General features: G+C 33.7%; 1 protein-coding gene across 1 annotated transcript in view; it reads right to left on the bottom strand.

The window, feature by feature from the left end:
* The window catches only part of Klhl4 (kelch like family member 4), a 170480-nt gene that overhangs the window by 78438 nt on the left and 73201 nt on the right, over positions 1–18841 (bottom strand). Inside the window, exons 2-3 of the mRNA XM_023723783.1 lie at positions 6071–6238; positions 5584–5720 (exon numbers count right to left, since the gene is read on the bottom strand). Coding sequence (XP_023579551.1) covers positions 5584–5720; positions 6071–6238 — 305 coding nt within the window. The remainder of the gene's footprint in view (positions 1–5583; positions 5721–6070; positions 6239–18841) is intronic.

Genomic DNA, 18841 nt, shown 5'->3' with positions numbered 1-18841 from the left:
TATATGCAGTGTATTATTTGTTGAAACTGTACTTCCGATTTGATTTGAAACTGTCTCATTGCTATCTGTTTATCAATAAAACTTTGAAAAAAAACATGGTAACGATAGGATAAGTGCCTTCAAAGAGAGAGAGAATGTTTAATGGTAATCTGCCAAGCCCCAGAGTTTAAGGAATTATAAAATAGAACAAAAGAAGTGGTAGGGAGGTAGCAGTGGCTGCAACATATCTCCTCTGACCCCATGATGTGTCCTTGGGAGGTACCAAGAATGAGACTTGGTTGCTGAGGACTTTGCCCACCCTGCTACCATAAACATTAAACCATCCACTTCCCATTGCCAAAAATAACCTCATACCTGAGGAGAGCTGCTGTGAGCCTTAGAGATGACCAAACATCTTAGAAGTTATTGTTTGCTTTCCAGAGATGAGCTCTACCCTTGAGAATTGCTTGGCAATGTACTAAAGTAACTTCTGTAGTGTGCTTTTCAAAAATTTTGCAGTAAAGACCTGGTCTTTCTCACCAAAAAAAATTATCATGAAATATTTTTTTCATAATTTAAGCATTCATAAATTTTGGTTGTCCCTTATATACATATATATAAAAGCATTACTTTATTTTTTATTAATTGTAATGAGAATGAAAGCAATGAGACAGTTTCAAAATAGGTTAGTAGGACAGTTACTATAATTAATACATTGCATATTGGCTTCTTAATATTCAGGGTACAGGAGGCAGATACGATATCTTGTCTAAACACTATTAGTATAAGTCTTTCTTCTCATTGAGATAAGAGAAAGTAGCTGTTTATCTATCCTATTGTGTGTGTGTGTATATATATATATATATATATATATATATATATATATATATATTCGCCACGAAATGGTTCTTCATTTATATCCCCCTTTTTTGCTTTGTTTTCTCAGACATGGGTGTTCCACTGCTATTCAAATAATTTAAGTGCATGAATTCAGCAAAATAATCCAATATAATCCAGTAGTACATAATAGTGAATTATCCACAGAACTGGCAATGCCAGAAGTTGTTGACTTGAGCCTTTTACAGCTCAGCCAATTAATATGGCTTTACTTTTTATACCTCATGGTTATTCTTTTCTGCTGGATGGTTAAGACCAAGTTAAAGCAAGACATATATGACAAAAAATGTAACTTTTTTTTCGTTTGGCAGAACTGGGTATTGAACTCATGTCCTTGCCCCAGGCAAGCGCTTATTCTACTGAGTTAACTCCCCAGCCCCTATTTAATTTCTGTGTCTGACAAGGTCATCCACTTCCCCTCAGGATTTACCGGGAAACAATGTACAGCAGTTTGTAGAAATTTTGACAGTGCCAGCCATCTGGATGAGTTATGGCCTGAGATTACCTATCATTCGTCTCTTCTAAATGCAAACTACTTCTAATGTCATATCACATATTGCTATACTCTCTCAAGTAGATGTTTGTTTTTTAAAAAGGTGATAAATAAAACAAGAGAGGGCCAGCCAAATAGCTCAGTGGATTAAAGCCTCTGCAATCAGGTGCAGGTTCTGGGAGTTTGATCCCTGGGCCTTCTGTACTGGCCATGCCTCTAGGGCACATTGAGATGTGAATTGAGACGGGGTGTGATGGTGCACACTTGTAATTACAGCTCTTGGGAGGCTGTAAATAGGCAGATCACTACAAATCCAATCTAGTAGTCAGACCCTGCACACCCCGTAGACTTTTCCCTAAAATACTTACAATAAAAATAAATAAATAAGCAAAAAAAAAGAGAGAAGAAAAAAGTCATAGGTTTGTCCTGCTACAATATTGTACATAGTTAGATTTATAAATTTCTTTGTAAAAATGTTTAATCATTTTTTCACATTCTATAGGGATTTAAAGTTTATAATATCAATGATTGTTGAAAAATACATGTTTTATGTTATGTCTAAGGCATTTGATATTCAGATAGTGAGGTTAAACTCAACTTCCTATGTTCTAGGGAAATAATATTATTAAGCTTCTCTTCTGGAGGGTTAACAACCTTAGTTTGCAGACCATAAATTAGAGAAAAAGAAGGGCTGCAAGGACAGCCAACATTTTGGCACTAGCCTTTCAAGGTCAGTGAAGACTCAGGACATAAAAAAAACCTATACTGTAACATCCTGTAACTCAGTTGTGTCCCAAATTTTCTAATCAAGGAGATTATGCAGTCAAAGAGGAATGTGATTGATGATATAGAGTGTGCCCAAGGAGAGTCACATGGAGAGAAAACATTCTCTCAGGCTTTCACAGATAGCAAATTGGAAAAGCATCACTTTAAATAAATAAAAATTTCAACTCCAGTCACATCTAAAGAGGTCTGGGAAAGTTTTTGCATTGTTACTCAAGAAACACTATACTATGTAGGATCTTAAAATTTGCTACACATGGCAAGTGCAGGCCCCGAGTTCAATCCCTGGTTCTGTCTAAAGAAAAAACTTGCTGTACATATAACTGTCAACTGTGTGGCATTAAAGATTCTGGTAAATCAGGACAATATCAAACTTTTCTTGTCCATATTTTATATATGCAGACAATATCTGATTATTATATCATTTCCTAAGTATTATGTGTGGAATTGACCCCTGGAACTATACCAAAATGATGAGAATGTTGAAAAGAGTATAAGGAGTATTAAAACAAAATTAAAAAGAGAAATCACATTTGACCAGCTATACTTTCCCTGGATACATTCCTCAAAGAGTCAAAAACAGAACAATATCTTGATATATGCATACCCATGTCTATAACAACACAATTTGCAATGTTTAATCTCTAGAAACAATCTCTTCATAAAAAAAAATTAAAATGCACGTACAACAATCTCATTGACTGAGGCTACCCAAGCAGGAGTTCACTGTACTAATAAATGTCTCAAAATTCATGGTCACCACTTAGATCATATCCTGTAATTGTACGTACCAAAGGTAATTTGTATTACTCTCATGATGATGCAATAAATTTAGTATTAAAATATGTATACATAAGTTTTTCTTTTTTAGAACTTATGTCTACATTTTTGGCAGGCTGTATATACAAGTATATTATTCACTCATGAAGAAGAATAAAATCATGCTATTTGAAGGAAAATTTCTGAAATTTGAGAAAATAATGTAAGTCAAACAAAAATTTAAACATCATATGATTTCACATATATGAGACAACTGCATTATCAATAAAAGAGTAAAATAATGAATAGGTGGTAGGGGAAAATATAAGATTTTTTGAGATGGAAAGAGGATGCAGAGCAAGGAGAGGTAATAAGATAAGGAGAGGTGTTACAGGAAATGTAAGTGATACAGATGTTTCATATGTATGGGTCCTATAGTTTTAGATAACAATATAGAAAATAGCAATATGTATTATAACATGCTGTATACTTAGATCAATTAGGAGATTATCATGTAAACAGGTTCTTTCCATCTACACATTTTCTTGTTTTGTGTCTTAAGTTTTTTTTTTAATTTTTTTTAAATTTATTTGAGAGAGAGAGAGAGAGAGAGAGAGAGAGAGAGAGAGAGAGAGAGAGGTGTGTGTGGCCAGCTCAGCCCACCAGGGGGCGGGGCTGGCTGGCATGTGGTGCTGGGGGATTGAACCGCAGTCCCTGATGCTTTGCCAAGCTAGTTCCAAGTAGGTGCTTTAGACCACTGAGCCATCTCTCCAGCCCTTGTGTCTTAAGTTTTGAAAGGACATAACTACTCATGTCCTGTGAAACTAAGAAAAGCACAGTCTATACCTGTTGACATTCACTGTCAATTTTCCCTAAACTGATATGATCACTAACTACTTTTCATCTCTATGATTTATGTTGATTTGGAGGTTTAATAAAAATGGAAAAACTTGTTTATTTGATACAACTGTTTCACTTGGCATAGCATTTTCAAAGTTCATCCATCAGCACTTCTGCCTTATTGCTTATTAATATCTGATATGCACATATGAAATGTATGTATCAATTTGTCAGTTTATAAACATTTTGGTTGCTTATACTACTTAATTATAATGAATAATACTGATATAAATATTTGTGCATACATTTTTGCATAGACATGCTTACACTTCTCTTGGGCTTATATATAAAAGTTCAGGTGCTAGGGAGATGGTTCAGTAGAATAAGCATTTGACTGGCAAGCAAAGGGGCCTGAGTTCAATCCCCAGCTCCGCAAAAAAAAGAATAAATAAATAACAATAAAAATAAATAAATAAATAAATAAAAGTTGAAATTGTTGAATTATAAAGGAAATATATTTAACTTGAGGAACTATCATATGCACATAATTTTAAGTGGGTGTTGTTTAGCATCATAGTTATAGGGTTTAGATTTAACTAGATAAAATTTAAGTGCAAATGAATTCAGTATTCTAAAAATTATATATATTTATATTTAATTAGTACTTAAAAATTTACAACTATATATACATACAAAAATATAGTTACCAAAGGAAAAATGTAAGGAGCAAAGATAATTTTTCAAAGATCTTTTGGTTACAATGCTAGAAAAAATATTTGAAAAATTTTGGAGAAATTCATGACGTAGTATTTCAGTTCTTAGAAAAGCATACAATTTCAACAAATGTATAAATGTGAAGAGTTTATTCTCATTTTTCTAGCAATCTTCATAAAAGGGTTAAAGATGCCATATTACATTGGAACAGGTAATTCCATATTTGAAGTAGCATAATTCAAAATACTTAAATGTTGAGGTCAAATATATGTCCATCACCAGATAAATGCATTAAACTTTGTTGTGCTTATCCATGAGATACTAGTCTGTTATGAATAAAGACAGATTTGAGGCACTTGTAGAAATATGTTTATTCCTTAAGACCATAATGGTGAGATAAAGCAGACACACAAACTAAAATATAATTTTTTTTTCTTATATGAGAAACCCAAAGTATGAAGAAAGAGCAAACTAAATCATAGATAGCAGCAACCAGGAAGTAGATATTTAGCAAAAGGGACAGGGACAAAGAGGTGATAGTGAAAGGCGTAGAGGAGAGGCAAAGAGAGCATAAAAAGAATTAAGATGTGTATGTACCAAATCCCTACAATGAATGTAGATATCAGGTATCATGAAACTGTATTCATAAAAATTAAAATTAAAACTACAAAACACCTTAGAGATGGAATAATTATCGTAGAAAATTAATATATTGGTTAATATATTAATATATTGAAATTCTTCTTTTTCTTTTTGCTTTATAGTTTGCATCAGTATGACCTCATTATACTAAAGGAAAAGACTAAATCTGTACTGTGAAATTAAGAATTTTACTTTCACTCTGTTTGAAAAGTAAGAATATGCCCACCTTATTCAATATTGATATATTCTTGTATTTTCAGGTTAAATAACTCTATAAATCATGGCAAAAATATTTGACAGCATATTATTTACATCTTGTTCTTTTATTCTATTGAGTTGAAATCATTGCTGTGCTTTCCTACACCCTTAGGGTACATGTTTGATTATTTTTTATTTGCCTCACCTATAGATTGGAAATAAGGATGTGTGTTTTATAAAGTAATATGTCTATGGTTTAACACATATCCAACACATACCTGTGTAAGCGTACTGCACCAAAGAATTAAGTGCATTTGGATCTACTCCCTCCATCCTGACCTCTTCTTGGTTGGCTTCAAGCACATCATTAGTAAACATTGCAGCAAAGTAATCCGACACTGCACTAAGAACCAACCTAGAAAGGGAAATGATTCATGAGTATTTACATAAATTGATAATCTCACTAAAAGTATAAAATGAATTCACTAAATTTGTGTAACTGCACTGTCTGCTTTCTATTTAAAATTTTCACAGTTCAGTAAAATACGGTGAATTTAGAAAGGCTAAATGAATAGATTAATCTTTCTTGGAGAGTTAGCATTGTCTGACTAATTCTGTCAAATTTAGCTGATCTAAATAAGGTAGGGAAAATCCATCATATATATTAATGCTATTCAATATTCAAATGTATGATCTTTGTAATTATTTTCCCTCATCCATACTTACTCTACTTTCCAAATACGCTCTCTGTGTAACAATACATACCGATGAGCTGGAATTCGAAGATGTCCAGCAATGAGCAACACATCACACAGTTGTTTCTCTTTCAAGTAGTTCTCCATTTTATGAAGAGTTTGCTCTGCATGGTTTAAAGCATGGAAGTGCTCCTCTGACCTGGGTGCATTCATTTCATCAGAATGTTGAGTATATAATCTGAAAGGGAATTAAAAATGGGAATATGGTTTATCACACCATTGTAAACTAACTGCAGGTATTTTCTTATGTGTATGTACATATCTAGTGGAAATTTATGCACACAACCTTTAAAAAGCAGCACAATGGAATAAGATAAAACAAATTTCTTTTCTCTAATATGAACTATTTGATGCTTATTTCTGTCTAATCTTCCAGTAATGAAAAAAGTCATGGTTAGTATTTATTTTATAAAAGAAATGTTTTACCCTAGTAATAATTGCTATGTATGCAAGCATAGAATTTAAAATACTATGCTTTTTTATTCTTATAGATATTACAATTATTTGTTTGTGCATAAAGTCCTAAGTCCTGCTTTGAAAAGAACTATAAATTTGTCTGTCTCAAACATCTCTGTAAGTAATGGAGTAATAAAGAACTAAATACATATCAGAAATAGTTTTTAACTAATGTTTAATCTGAGAGTCTTATAATTTTGTTTTCAATATGCCAAGCTCAAAAAGAAATTACATATTTCCACCTTTTATTTTTGACCTTTTAGGAAAATGTGCCTGTTGCATTTACAATAATGAAAATTGTCTACATATATTTTCAATATCACACATGGTAGAAGTTTAATGCCCACACAAACACAGACAGGCTTAACATCTTTGGAAGTTTAAAAATTTGATATTTGCATGAACATATGTAAATATATGGTTCATTATTATTTTGCCTTCAATCATCATTTCCTAATGACAAGATCGAATCTAATTTCTTTTCCCATATTCCTAAAACAGGCACTTTTGGGAATAATTGGTCCAAGGTGACATCATTCTCTCTGTTCACTTAATAATTTCTCTCTGAATCTTTTTAAATTTTAAATAAACTTTGGAAAATTCATTAACAGTATTGTAGTGATAATGAAATACTAAATATTAAATTTTGATTGGACTACCCTATCTCCATAGTTAGATTATAAAGTGAACCAACATGTTTCCCCCCTCCATACATAGTGAATTACATTAGCTTGTGGTGCAGATTATGTCTTCCTAAAAATAAGATTTAACCAGAAATTTAACTTCAGATGTAATTAATAGCTTGTCACTACAATATTAGTAGCCAACATTATATAGAAGATTATATTTCATTATTCCCTAGCTAGGTACATACTCTATAATGGCAGATTATGCAAGTTTAGATTAATGGTGGCATTTTTATCTCTCCTCAAGTTTTATTTCCAGAGAAACAGGGGCTGAATTCTACCAAAAGTATACTCCTCTAACCAATCAACTCAGTCTCAGGTATAACAGATGGACCAGCAGGCAGTGCCAGGTTTAAGACTAACAAATTATGCCCAAATATGTCAATTTCTGAACTACACGAATTAGGTAATCTTGTGTGTTATTTCCTCTTTTTCTGGATATCAATATAGCAAACCCTATTAGAAACAGGGAGATTTAGAATAAATTTCCACCCAGAAAATTGCTTGTTTCTAGAAAGTTTTCCTTGTTCACCCAAACCTTGGTAAATTTGTTGGTTTTTTTTTTACTTTAAGAACTAGTATAAGTAGGTTAACAATAATCTATTGTTTCACTTCAGATGGACTATTATTTATTGCTTATAGAAAGCACCAATCTATTAACACCATTAGTGGGTGAACTTTCAGGTTGCATTTAATTCCTTTTATTCTAATCCTTTCTGTGCTTCATTAATAATTCAGTTCACATTAATTATGTCTATTAGACATTCTGATTATAATTATCTTGATTATATTCATGCATATCATAGAGAAACAGGACAATTTTTTTTTGGTGGAACCGGGGATTGAACTCAGGCCTTTGTGCTTGCCAGGGAACCATTTATTCTACTGAGCCATCTCCCTGGCCCCCGTAACAGGAAAATTTGTAAAGAATTAGTGTGTTTGGCCCAGTCACAACAAGAAAATTTTATTGTATAATTTTTCTTCAGCCTAACTTGGTTAAAGAAAAAACATACATCCAAATACCCCAGAAGACAATATTGTTATAAAAATAATAATTGAAGACACAGTTTTTTAAGGTTTGTTAAAATAATCATTTTGGGATCTATAATTATCTTAGCATGAGCTTTTGTACATAACACTTTCATGTACACTATTTCATTTAATACTGTGAAGAGTTCTGTGACTTGAGTCTTATTGCTGGTAGTATTATTATTTTCTTCCCTAATTTGGGCAACAAAATTGATGCTTAACAATGTCATGGTTGGCTTTCAGAAGTGATTGAATCATAAGGGCTCTGAGTTCTGCAATAGATTAGCTCATCGATGAGTTCATAATTTGATGGTCTATTGAAAAGAGATGAAAATTTAGCCTGTGGGATCTAGTTGAAGGGAGCTCTTTCTTGTATGAAGTGCATTTGAGCACGGTAGCTTGTTCTGACCCCTTCCTCTCATTTTCTCTACTTCCTGGCTGCCATGTGGTGAGCATCTTCCTTCCTCCATGCCCTTCTCTATGTTTTGTCTCAATACAGCCCAAAGAATGGAACCAGATAATTATGCAGGACAACCATGAGCCAAAACAAGACTTTGCTCTGTAACTTGATATACTCATTTTGTCATAGCAACAAAAAAGTGACTAACATGGAAACAAAATGACTTGTCCAAGATCACTCATCACTTAGCAAGATTCAAACTTAAATTTAGACAGTTTGATTTCATAACATAAGCTATTTTTATTCTAGCTTTCTACTATCCATGTTATATAAAGTGGATCACACACAATGAAGCAAAGGAATGAATATATTCTAAAGCAGTAAATTCTATTACATCTGACTTAACATTAGAATAACTAAAGTGGAGACAACAGAACAGAGATTTATGAGCTCTAAGTGATTGCTAAGGTGAATTTATGTATTATTCTACCAGCTTCCTTGGTGCTGCTGTGGTGATTTCCATGGGATTTTTGATTGCATTTTCCTTAGATAATATCAAAGATTATATTATAATTTTATTTCTATATCTTTAATACATTTGTTATAGTTTGAAAAATATTTTATATATTTATAATGAGCACTATTTTCTTATATATTAAATTAAGAGTATAGAGTTATTTCTGCACTTTGAAAATGTAGATTTTGTATAGTTCATATTTATGGGATTTTAATACTACAAAATCAGCATTTTTATTATCAATATGTAAGGACGTAATATACTTACTGAGACTAGATAAAAGCATTTCAAACTATCTGTTATTTGACCAGCTGGTTCCATTCTTTGGGCTGTATTGAGACAAAACATAGAGAAGGGCATGGAGGAAGGAAGATGCTCACCACTTGGCAGCCAGGAAGTAGAGAAAATGAGAGGAAGGGGTCAGAACAAGCTACCGTGCTCAAATGCACTTCATACAAGAAAGCGCTCCCTTCAACTAGATCCCACAGGCTAAATTTTCATCTCTTTTCAATAGACCATCAAATTATGAACTCATCAATGAGCTAATCTATTGCAGAACTCAGAGTCCCTATGATCCAATCACTTCCCAAAGCCAACCATAACACCTGTTAAGCATCAATTTTCTTGCCCAAATTAGGGAAGAAAATAATAATACTACCAACAATAAGACTCATGTCACAGAACTCTTCACAGTATTAAATGAAATAGTGTACATGAAAGTGCTATGTACAAAAGCTCATGCTAAGATATTTATAGATCCCAAGATGATTATTTCAACAAACCTTAAAAACATGTGTCTTCAGTTATTATTTTTATAACAATATTGTTTTCTGGGGTATCAACAGAAATATTATATACTACCAACTCATGGAGTTTTAATTTATACTTTGGTTTATAAACCAAATACCTTGTTCATTCCATTATTTAACTTATTCTAGATTTGGTTGTTAGGAGTTTATGATTGGCTGCTGTGTTCCTTTAACACATTCAGCTACGGATACTATTTTAGTTATTTCCTTACTTTCTTGCACTGTAAGATGCTCCTAAATTCAACTCTGTAGAACAACCATTTCTCCAAGGAATCTTTGTTCTTTTCCTGGGAAAAACTCTATTGGAAGCCAAGATTGAGGTACTTGGTGTTTTCGCTGCACTTGGTGGTATTGTTGTTAGAGTCAAATATCAGACATAGAGAATATTTGCATATATTTATCAAGTAAATTGTATTATTAAAATTCAGGAATCCTTTCAGTATTCAGGGTATTCATAAGGGGTTCTGCTTAGGTATATGGTTATCATCAATTTAAGTAAAAATTATCTCTCAAGTAGAGTTTAAAATTAGATTTTTATTTATTTATTTATTTATTAGAGAGAGAGAGAGAGAGAGAGAGAGAGAGAGAGAGAGAGAGTGGTGTGTGTGTGTGGCCAGCTCAGCCCACCAGGGGGCGGGGCTGGCTGGCATGTGGTGCTGGGGGATTGAACCGTGTTCCTGATGCTTTGCTAAGCTTGTTCTAAGTAGGTGCTTTAGACCACTGAGCCATCTCTCCAGCCCTAGAGTTTAAAATTAGAACAACATTAAAATCAACTTGTGAATGAAAATTTAAAACTTAATTTAAAAAGGAAATGAACGTTGATAGCAAAAGTTACAATCACTTCTTTACTATTACAGTGCGTTTGGCATAAATACAAATGAAAATATAGAAAAGATATATTATTTAATACTCACAGTATAGTAAAATATAATAGCCATGTGAAGTCTTCCAGGAAACTGTTCGTATTAATAATGGACTCAGGAAAATTAAGATGCCAAAGATTAGTATTAGAAACATTTTTGCTCCATTGGAGATACAGTTCAAGGGTTAGTGGATAAGGTTTTACACATTTTCCCACACATTAAAATTATAGCTAATAGAATATGTGAAAATGCTAATGTGCATCAATATTTCTAAGTACATATATTGAAATTTCCATTATTATTCAATAGGAATAATTTCTTTGTGAGGACCTAGATTGAGTATGTGCACTCATGTAAAAGAAGTCTTTTTCCTCTAATCAAATGTTTTTCTGTTTTAAGGGTGATTTGTATATCTTCCCGAATGGAATTTGTCTTCTGTCTGATTTCCATCCTTGACTCTGTATCACTTTTTATCTTTTTTGCTGTATGTGCGTGGATTCTTCACCTTCTTAAATGGCAGGATATTCAATTTTTATGTTTGGCTCTTTTTTCTCTTTGAGTTTCATTTACTGTCATGATTGCAATCACATGGTTCATTATATGCATATGAAATCAAACTGTTTTTTGGAAACAAGGTCTTACTAAGTCACTGAACTGCTCACACTGGAATAACGATTTTTCTACATCAGGCTCCCATGGTGCTGGGATTACAGGCAAGTCTCAACTCATATTTCAAATCGCTAGTCTAGCCTCTACAGGAGGCTTTATGTTACTTGCAACTCAGTATATCAAACACTAGCTCATTCTTTTGTTCTCCAAAGATAAAAATTAGATAGTATTCCCTTATGCTCCAAATTTTATGTTTTTATATCATGTAACTTTTTTCCTAAATTGTGGTTCATAAAATGTTGTAGGAGAAAAAGACCATAAATTTTTATTTAAGACACTCAGCTCATGACTTATCTCTGCAAACACTTGATCTGTGATCTTAAGTGAATAATTTATTCCTTTTGATTCTTTTCTCTATAAAACTAATCATTAAAGCAATCTCTAATGAGTTGCTTCAAATCTTAAATGAGATTACATAAAACTATAGACCTATCCAAAAATATACTTCGGCTTTTTTTCCCATGAGTTTCTGTCAGCCTGGTGAGGCTCTCATCCCTTTTCACAGCTTTCCAATTAATAATAATAAGCTCATGTCTATGACATTCTATTCTCTACAACAAACTGTAAGAAACAGTCCAATTACTATTTGTAAGATAAAACTTTGTTAATTCATGTCATGTTCTCAAAATTCGTCAATAGTTTTTAATTTTCAGCCACTATAAAAGCAAACATTTCTCATTCACAATGCAATGAGATATCAACTTACACTTTCCACTATAAACATTTATGCTAACCATTGATGAATCGTTTTTAATATATTCTTTGGTTTACATATTTCATGTTTTCTGATTTAATTTTTCTCTTTGTAATTATTTATTCTATGTTTGCCTGCTAAATTCATTTAATCATTTTATTTACCTTATGTATTCTAATTATAAGATGTATTGATTTGTTTGTGATGTAATTTATACCTTCTATGGACATTACCAACATGGTGAGACATGGTAACTACTCTCAATGAATTAATACTCTTGTAAATAGACTTGAAGAAATATAATGCCTATTATATTGAATACAAATATCAATATTAAAATGGACCTGTTCTTGTCTTTATTCAAGAATTAATAAGTGAAAATTATCTACAAGATACTGCAAAGTTGATATAGAAATCTTTTGTTAGAGTTCAGTACTCTGGTACTGTAAAATGACGTTTTTTTCATTTGTTCCTATATGGAAAAAGAGCATTTTGATTTTATAACCTCAAAATGTTAATAATCCTGTCTGAATTATACAATAATCATTGAAACAAGGTCAGCTTAACTTTCTGGTGCAGATTCCTAACAGTATCATTTGACAGTGGATTTATGTTATACATTGTTCTCTGATTTTAAAGTTTGTGGTAAAATATACATAATATTTTATTTACCATTTTAGCGGATTAAAATGTTGGCATTAAGTACATTCACATTATTTTGCAATAAATACCACCACACCTTTTCAGAGAACTTTTCATCCTTCAAAATCAAAACTCTGTACTCTCTTCACAACTACTCCCCCTTGGGTCTGGCAAGATCCAGACTATACTCTGGCTCTGGTGAATTTCACCCCTATAGGTATTCAAATTAGGCAAAATCATGCAGACTTTGCCAACTTGTGTTGGCTTATTTCATTTAGCATATTGTTTTCAAAGTCAAGTTATGGTGTGACTTAACCAAACTTCACTGTATTTTATGGCTGAGAAATAGTCCACTTGGTGAATACCAAACCTTTTGCTTATCCATGAGTCTCTCAATGGTCACATATGTACTTTCTACAGTGTCGTACGTTTTGATGTCCAGATTTCTACTTTGAATTATTTTTGGTATATACCTGTAACTTCAACTTCAGGATCAGACAGTAGTTCTATATTAGAATTTTCTGTTTGTTTGGCATAAGGTAAGAATTTTATTGTATTACAATTCTCAAAATTTTGAAATGAATTGCACTTCACAAAACAAAAGTGGTGAGAGAGCTGCATTTTTTTTTATGTATTTGCTACAGGGTCTCACTATGCAGCTTGAACTTGTAGTGATCCTTCTGGTTTCAGCCTCCCCAATGCTGGGAATGAATGTGCACCACCATGCCCAGACTCATCGGCCGCCTCAGCATGCCTGGAGGTGGGGTGTGTGCCACATATGGTGCCAGGGATCAAATCCCAGTCCCTGTGCTTGCCTAAAGCAGGCACTTAGTCCATTGAACTATCTCACCAGCCCTTACCAGTTTTGTTTTTTTATTTTTTTTATTTATTTTTTTTTGTACCAGTGATCAAACTCAAGATCTTGTGCTTGCCACGCAGGCATTTAATCTACCAAGCTATATCCCCAGCTTGTATTTCTTATAGAAGGACGTACATACAGAAGGATCTGTATCTTTGTCTTTTTCTTCCTTTCAAGGTTTACAGTACCCTTCGAAATTCAAAGATTGCAATGTGGGCCCAGGAGATACTTCAGTGGCATGAGGTTGCTTGGAAGGTAGAAGGTCCTGGTATCACAAAAAAGAAGAAAAGTAATAGTGCTCTTGAATTATCAAATCTCATCATTATGTCTCTGAGTCCAATTTAATTTCTGCTCCCACCTTAAGATATATATAAACAACAACAACAACAAAAAGAACCAAATACAAAAACTCACAGGTAACATAAAACATTGAAAATCATTGAATTATTTTAAACATAAAGGTTGGTATATGTTCAATGTTGTGTAACAAATCTCCAGAAAAAAATTTAGCATGTCAGACTGTAACAGTATAAACATAAACAACTCCCAGTTCCCCCTCTAATAAGCTGTAGCAAACACAGTTGTCCTTTCTGCCTCAATGAATTTGACTGTTCTAAATAGTACAGTATATGAATGAAATCAGAGGGTCTGTCTTTTGGTGAGTGGACTACTTCACATAACATAATGGCATCACAGTACATTGCCATTCTGTTATTTGTCAAAGTTCCCTTCTTTTACATGCTTAATAATATTTCTGTATACATATCACATTATGTATCCATTCTTTTACTGTGAGACACTTGGAATCTTTCCACTGTTTCAGCATTGTGAAAAATGCTGCTATAAACATAGCTTTAAATATCTCTTTAAATTCTTAAGTTCTTGTTTTTGATATTTTCTGTATATTCCCAGAAGTGAAATTGCTGGTTTGTATAGTAATTCTATTGTTATATTTGAAACACTGTAATTTTTTTTCCATAGTGAGTTGAACATTTTTTATTCCTGTCACTAAATCAAAAACAATTAGTGAACATACAACTAAAATTTGCCATTTTTATTAAATTAATCATCTCAGTGTATTCAAAAAGATGTCAAAATTGTAATTTGCATTTATTGAATGATTTATAACCAATCTCCTAGTTACATTTTTTTCAAAGTATTTTTCTGCCACTGTTAATGATTTTAAATAAAATTTACCTATAGATAATTTATTTTTGTATATAAATATGGGACTTGTAATTTTGTATTGATTTTATGACTTGCAACTTTTATAGATACATAGATAAATAGACAGATTTTAATCATTTATTTATTTATTTGGTACAGAGTCTCACTACACAACTCAGATTCATTGTGATCCTCCTGTCTCAGCCTCTCCAGAACTAGTATTATAGGTGTGCATCACCATTCCTGGTTTCAGTGGCTGGCATGGTGTATGGCACACAGTATCAGGGATCAAACCCCAATCTTTCCACTTGCCAAGCAGGAGTTTAGGCTGCTGGGCTATCTCCCCAGCCCTCCATCTTTTGATCTATTTCCCATTTGAAAACATCTCTCTGGTTCACATTATTTGTCTTTCATTTTTCTTTATTTATACTGTGGATTTCTTGTAAATGAAACCACATGATCTTATTATGATTGTTTTTCATTTTCCAAGGACTTTGAGGTTGACCTTTAGGTTAACTTTAGGCATTTGGCAAATTTCTCAGATATGGATATTGACAACCTTTTCCAACAATTTCATTGTGTCCTGTATGTTCTAGTATACTCTACTGGCATTATAATTTAATTTTTGAACTAATTTCTTCATTGATTTCCTCTGTGACTCATTGATTAAGGATGTATTCCTCAATTTCTATACATTTACATAATTTCTGTGGTTTCTTTTCACATTGATTTTAAATATTATACATACTATGATATGATTTTGTGGGGTTTTTGCATTTATTTAAGCATACTTTATTTGCTAGTACATGATACACACTGGAGTTCAATGAGTTGCTGAGGAGAATGAGCATGCTGTTGTGAAGTGCAACAGTCTATAGATATGAAGTCCATTTGTCTGAAGATTGGTACAAGTCTGATTTAACTTTTTTCCTTGTTTATCCATCCATTGCCTTATTTGTGGCAATAGGTATTGCGGTCCCCTGCTATAATTTTACTGATATTTGTCTTACATTTTATGTTCAGTAGTATTTGTTTTATGAACTGAGCTATACCATTATTAGTTGCACAGTTGTTTATAATTGTTATTTTTTCCATTGAATTATTTCACCAACTTGTTTTCTTCTCCTAATCAGTTTTAGCTTAAAGTCTATTTTGTCTGTAAATAAAAGATAGTTACTCTTCCTGGTTTGGAGGTTACCATTGCATGAAATATTGTTTTCTGTTTTTAAAATTTTAGACAATTTGTTCTTCATTTTAATGTGTTTCTTGCATGTAGCATGCCCTTGGATTTTTTTTTGTTATCATTTCTACTGAATTGGCTTTTGCCTGGGAAGAATCTTCACATTGAAAGTTGAGTGTATACATGCTACTAGACTGTCTCAGTTACTCTTCTCTTGTTCCTGGGACAAATGTTCAACACCTAAATTGAAAGAAGAAATATTTATTTAGCTCAAAGTTACTGGAGGTTTCAGTCCAGTATATTCAGCTGGCTCCAAGGCAGAGTGGCACATGGCAGAGAGCAACCTTTCATGGTGGTGGTAAAGAGCAAGAGAGAAAAAAGGCAGGAGAAACAGCAACAACAATGGCAACATAGAAGAGTCTGTCTCTCTTTCTTATGTTACATTCAGGCTACTGCCTCAGGTTGGGTGCAACACTCACATCCTTAATCCCAGTAGTACTCAGACCCATAATCCCAGCCTCGGATCACCCATAATCCCAGTGGATCATGAGTTAATCAGAAACTCTAGAAGTCCTCTCCATGACTGCATGAGGCTTTGGGGGGACACCTAGAGACAAACCATAACATAGACCTTTCCAATTGCTTTTATGTTTTGAAGAGAATACAAAATAGTAATATAAAAAATTAGAAATTGTACAGAATTTCATTGGACAAAATAATATGAATTTGATGATATTGTTTGTTGTACTGCATAGTGTTGTCTTCAAATTAGATGCTCGTATTACCATATATATGCACACAAAATAGGAAAAGAAATGAAAAAAAGTTATAAGAAATTAAGACGAAAGAAAATGAAAAATGGTGAACAAAGAATACAAGACAACAAACCAAAATTAAGCATTAATTGATCTTTTCCATAGACCAACAGAAATCCACAGTACAGTTATCAAAAGCATCCTTCTGGTATACATAGACATATCTCGTTCCCCTGCAATCTCTCCTTTCTTTCTCATCTCAGTAATTCCTACTATTTGAACAAGTTCATTCCTTTTACACAGTATCTATCATACCTTTCAGATTTTATTTACTCTTTCAGGTTCTTACACTAAGGAGACAATACAATGTTTGCACATGCAGGTCTGATTTATTTCACTTAAGGGTATGGTCTCTACTTGAATCCATTTACCAATAAAAGCCTCATATTTATCCTGTTTGTAGCTGAACAAAACTCCATTTTGTAAAAATGCCACAACTTGTCTATCCATTCTTCAGTTGATGACAGGGGAAGGAAGCACTCACAGCTGATTTGGGAAAGGTAGAAAGTGGTCCCTTTAAAGCTTGGCCCATGTGGCAGTCTGTGGAGCCATGTCACACCACAAGACTTGTGATGACCTGATTGGTGGAGCAATATGTGGATCCAGTAGGTAGCAGCCTCTGTGACAGGTCTGCTGTGCCAGTTGGCCAGTGCTATACTGTACCGCACTCAGTGACTCTGTTCTCTGCCTAAATTCACCACTCTGACATTAGGGTCTATAAAAGTACAATAGGCAGCCAGCATGGTTGGGCAGATTTACAGTGAGCACAGCAAGGGCCAGACCTGTGGTATAGCACTCCTAATGTCAGGCCCACCCGTTCCACTGGAATGCCATACTGCAGTGCATAGGATTGATCTCCAGATGGAGGGATGCCAAGGTGGGTGTCCCATGTGGTTCAGGTCTGAGGGTGCTGTTCACATAAACCAAGCTGAGTGAATTCCAGCTGGTTCTCACTCACCAAAATTGTCTTCTTGGTTGTGAAATAGAGGAAGAGGATGGCTACTTTCTACCCAGTCATCTACACTTAGTAAGTGTGCAGGATGGTTCTTGCTAATTGTCTCCCTGGGAGGTAGATTGGGGAGGCTGGTCCAATGACACTATGACAGAAATGACTGTGGAGGAACTAATAATTCCCACTCATGCCACAGGGCCAAGTTCAGTTTGCGTGCCAGCATGCTTGAGTGGTGGCACAATATTCCAACAGATGTGACTAGGCCTTCATCCCTCCTTCTCACTCACAGCTCTCACCTTCCTGGCTTTGCATAGCTCTGCTGTTGCACATTAGCTGCCCCCTGATATGCACCCAGCTGCCCTTGTGTTCCCATCTTCTGTCTCAGCTGCATTCCAAGGTTTAGCCTGTTCAGGGAACAAGACACCTTTAGCTTTCTGATGTTCTTCCACCTTTTGGCCAGTAGAGGGAGAGCTATTGCTTTGAATAGTTCACCTATCCAAACACTCCAGTAAGTTTCACAGTTGCTTTGCAGCAATATTTTGTCCAATATTTCCTGTTGAATGGATATGTTGTGAGCATATCAGTGAAATGTAGCAGCAGTGGTGTGTCCAGTGTACTGATTTCTACTAGATGACCCTCGAACTTTCCTCAATATGGTTTATTCTAGTGGAAATCGTGTACATGTAGCGTAAAATGTGTTGAAACTGTGTAATTTTTTTTTTGAAAATTCTTTTATTCCTTAAGGTATGTTTAAATTTGTTTTGGACATTTCTACATTCATTAATCTAAGCATTTCAATATTTGGAAATATGTATTGGATAGGAGATAATGTATTTTGAGTCATTTTCTTGTCCATGTCACATTGATGTTGATGATATACACTACATATTTTAGTAGTAATGTTCACAACCATGTACAGTAGAAGTTTTATTTCCTGATGTCCAAATCTCTACATATTTTTGGCAGTTGTCAGGATTCTTGTTTATGACTTTTTTTGTATTTAGGACAGAGTGTACAGGGTATACAGGGGTCTCACTGCATAG

This window comes from Octodon degus, unplaced genomic scaffold (assembly GCF_000260255.1).
Source record: "Octodon degus isolate 3935 unplaced genomic scaffold, OctDeg1.0 scaffold00103, whole genome shotgun sequence".
In the NCBI taxonomy this organism is placed as follows: Eukaryota; Metazoa; Chordata; class Mammalia; order Rodentia; family Octodontidae; genus Octodon; species Octodon degus.
This window is presented reverse-complemented; position numbering and strand designations above follow the sequence as displayed.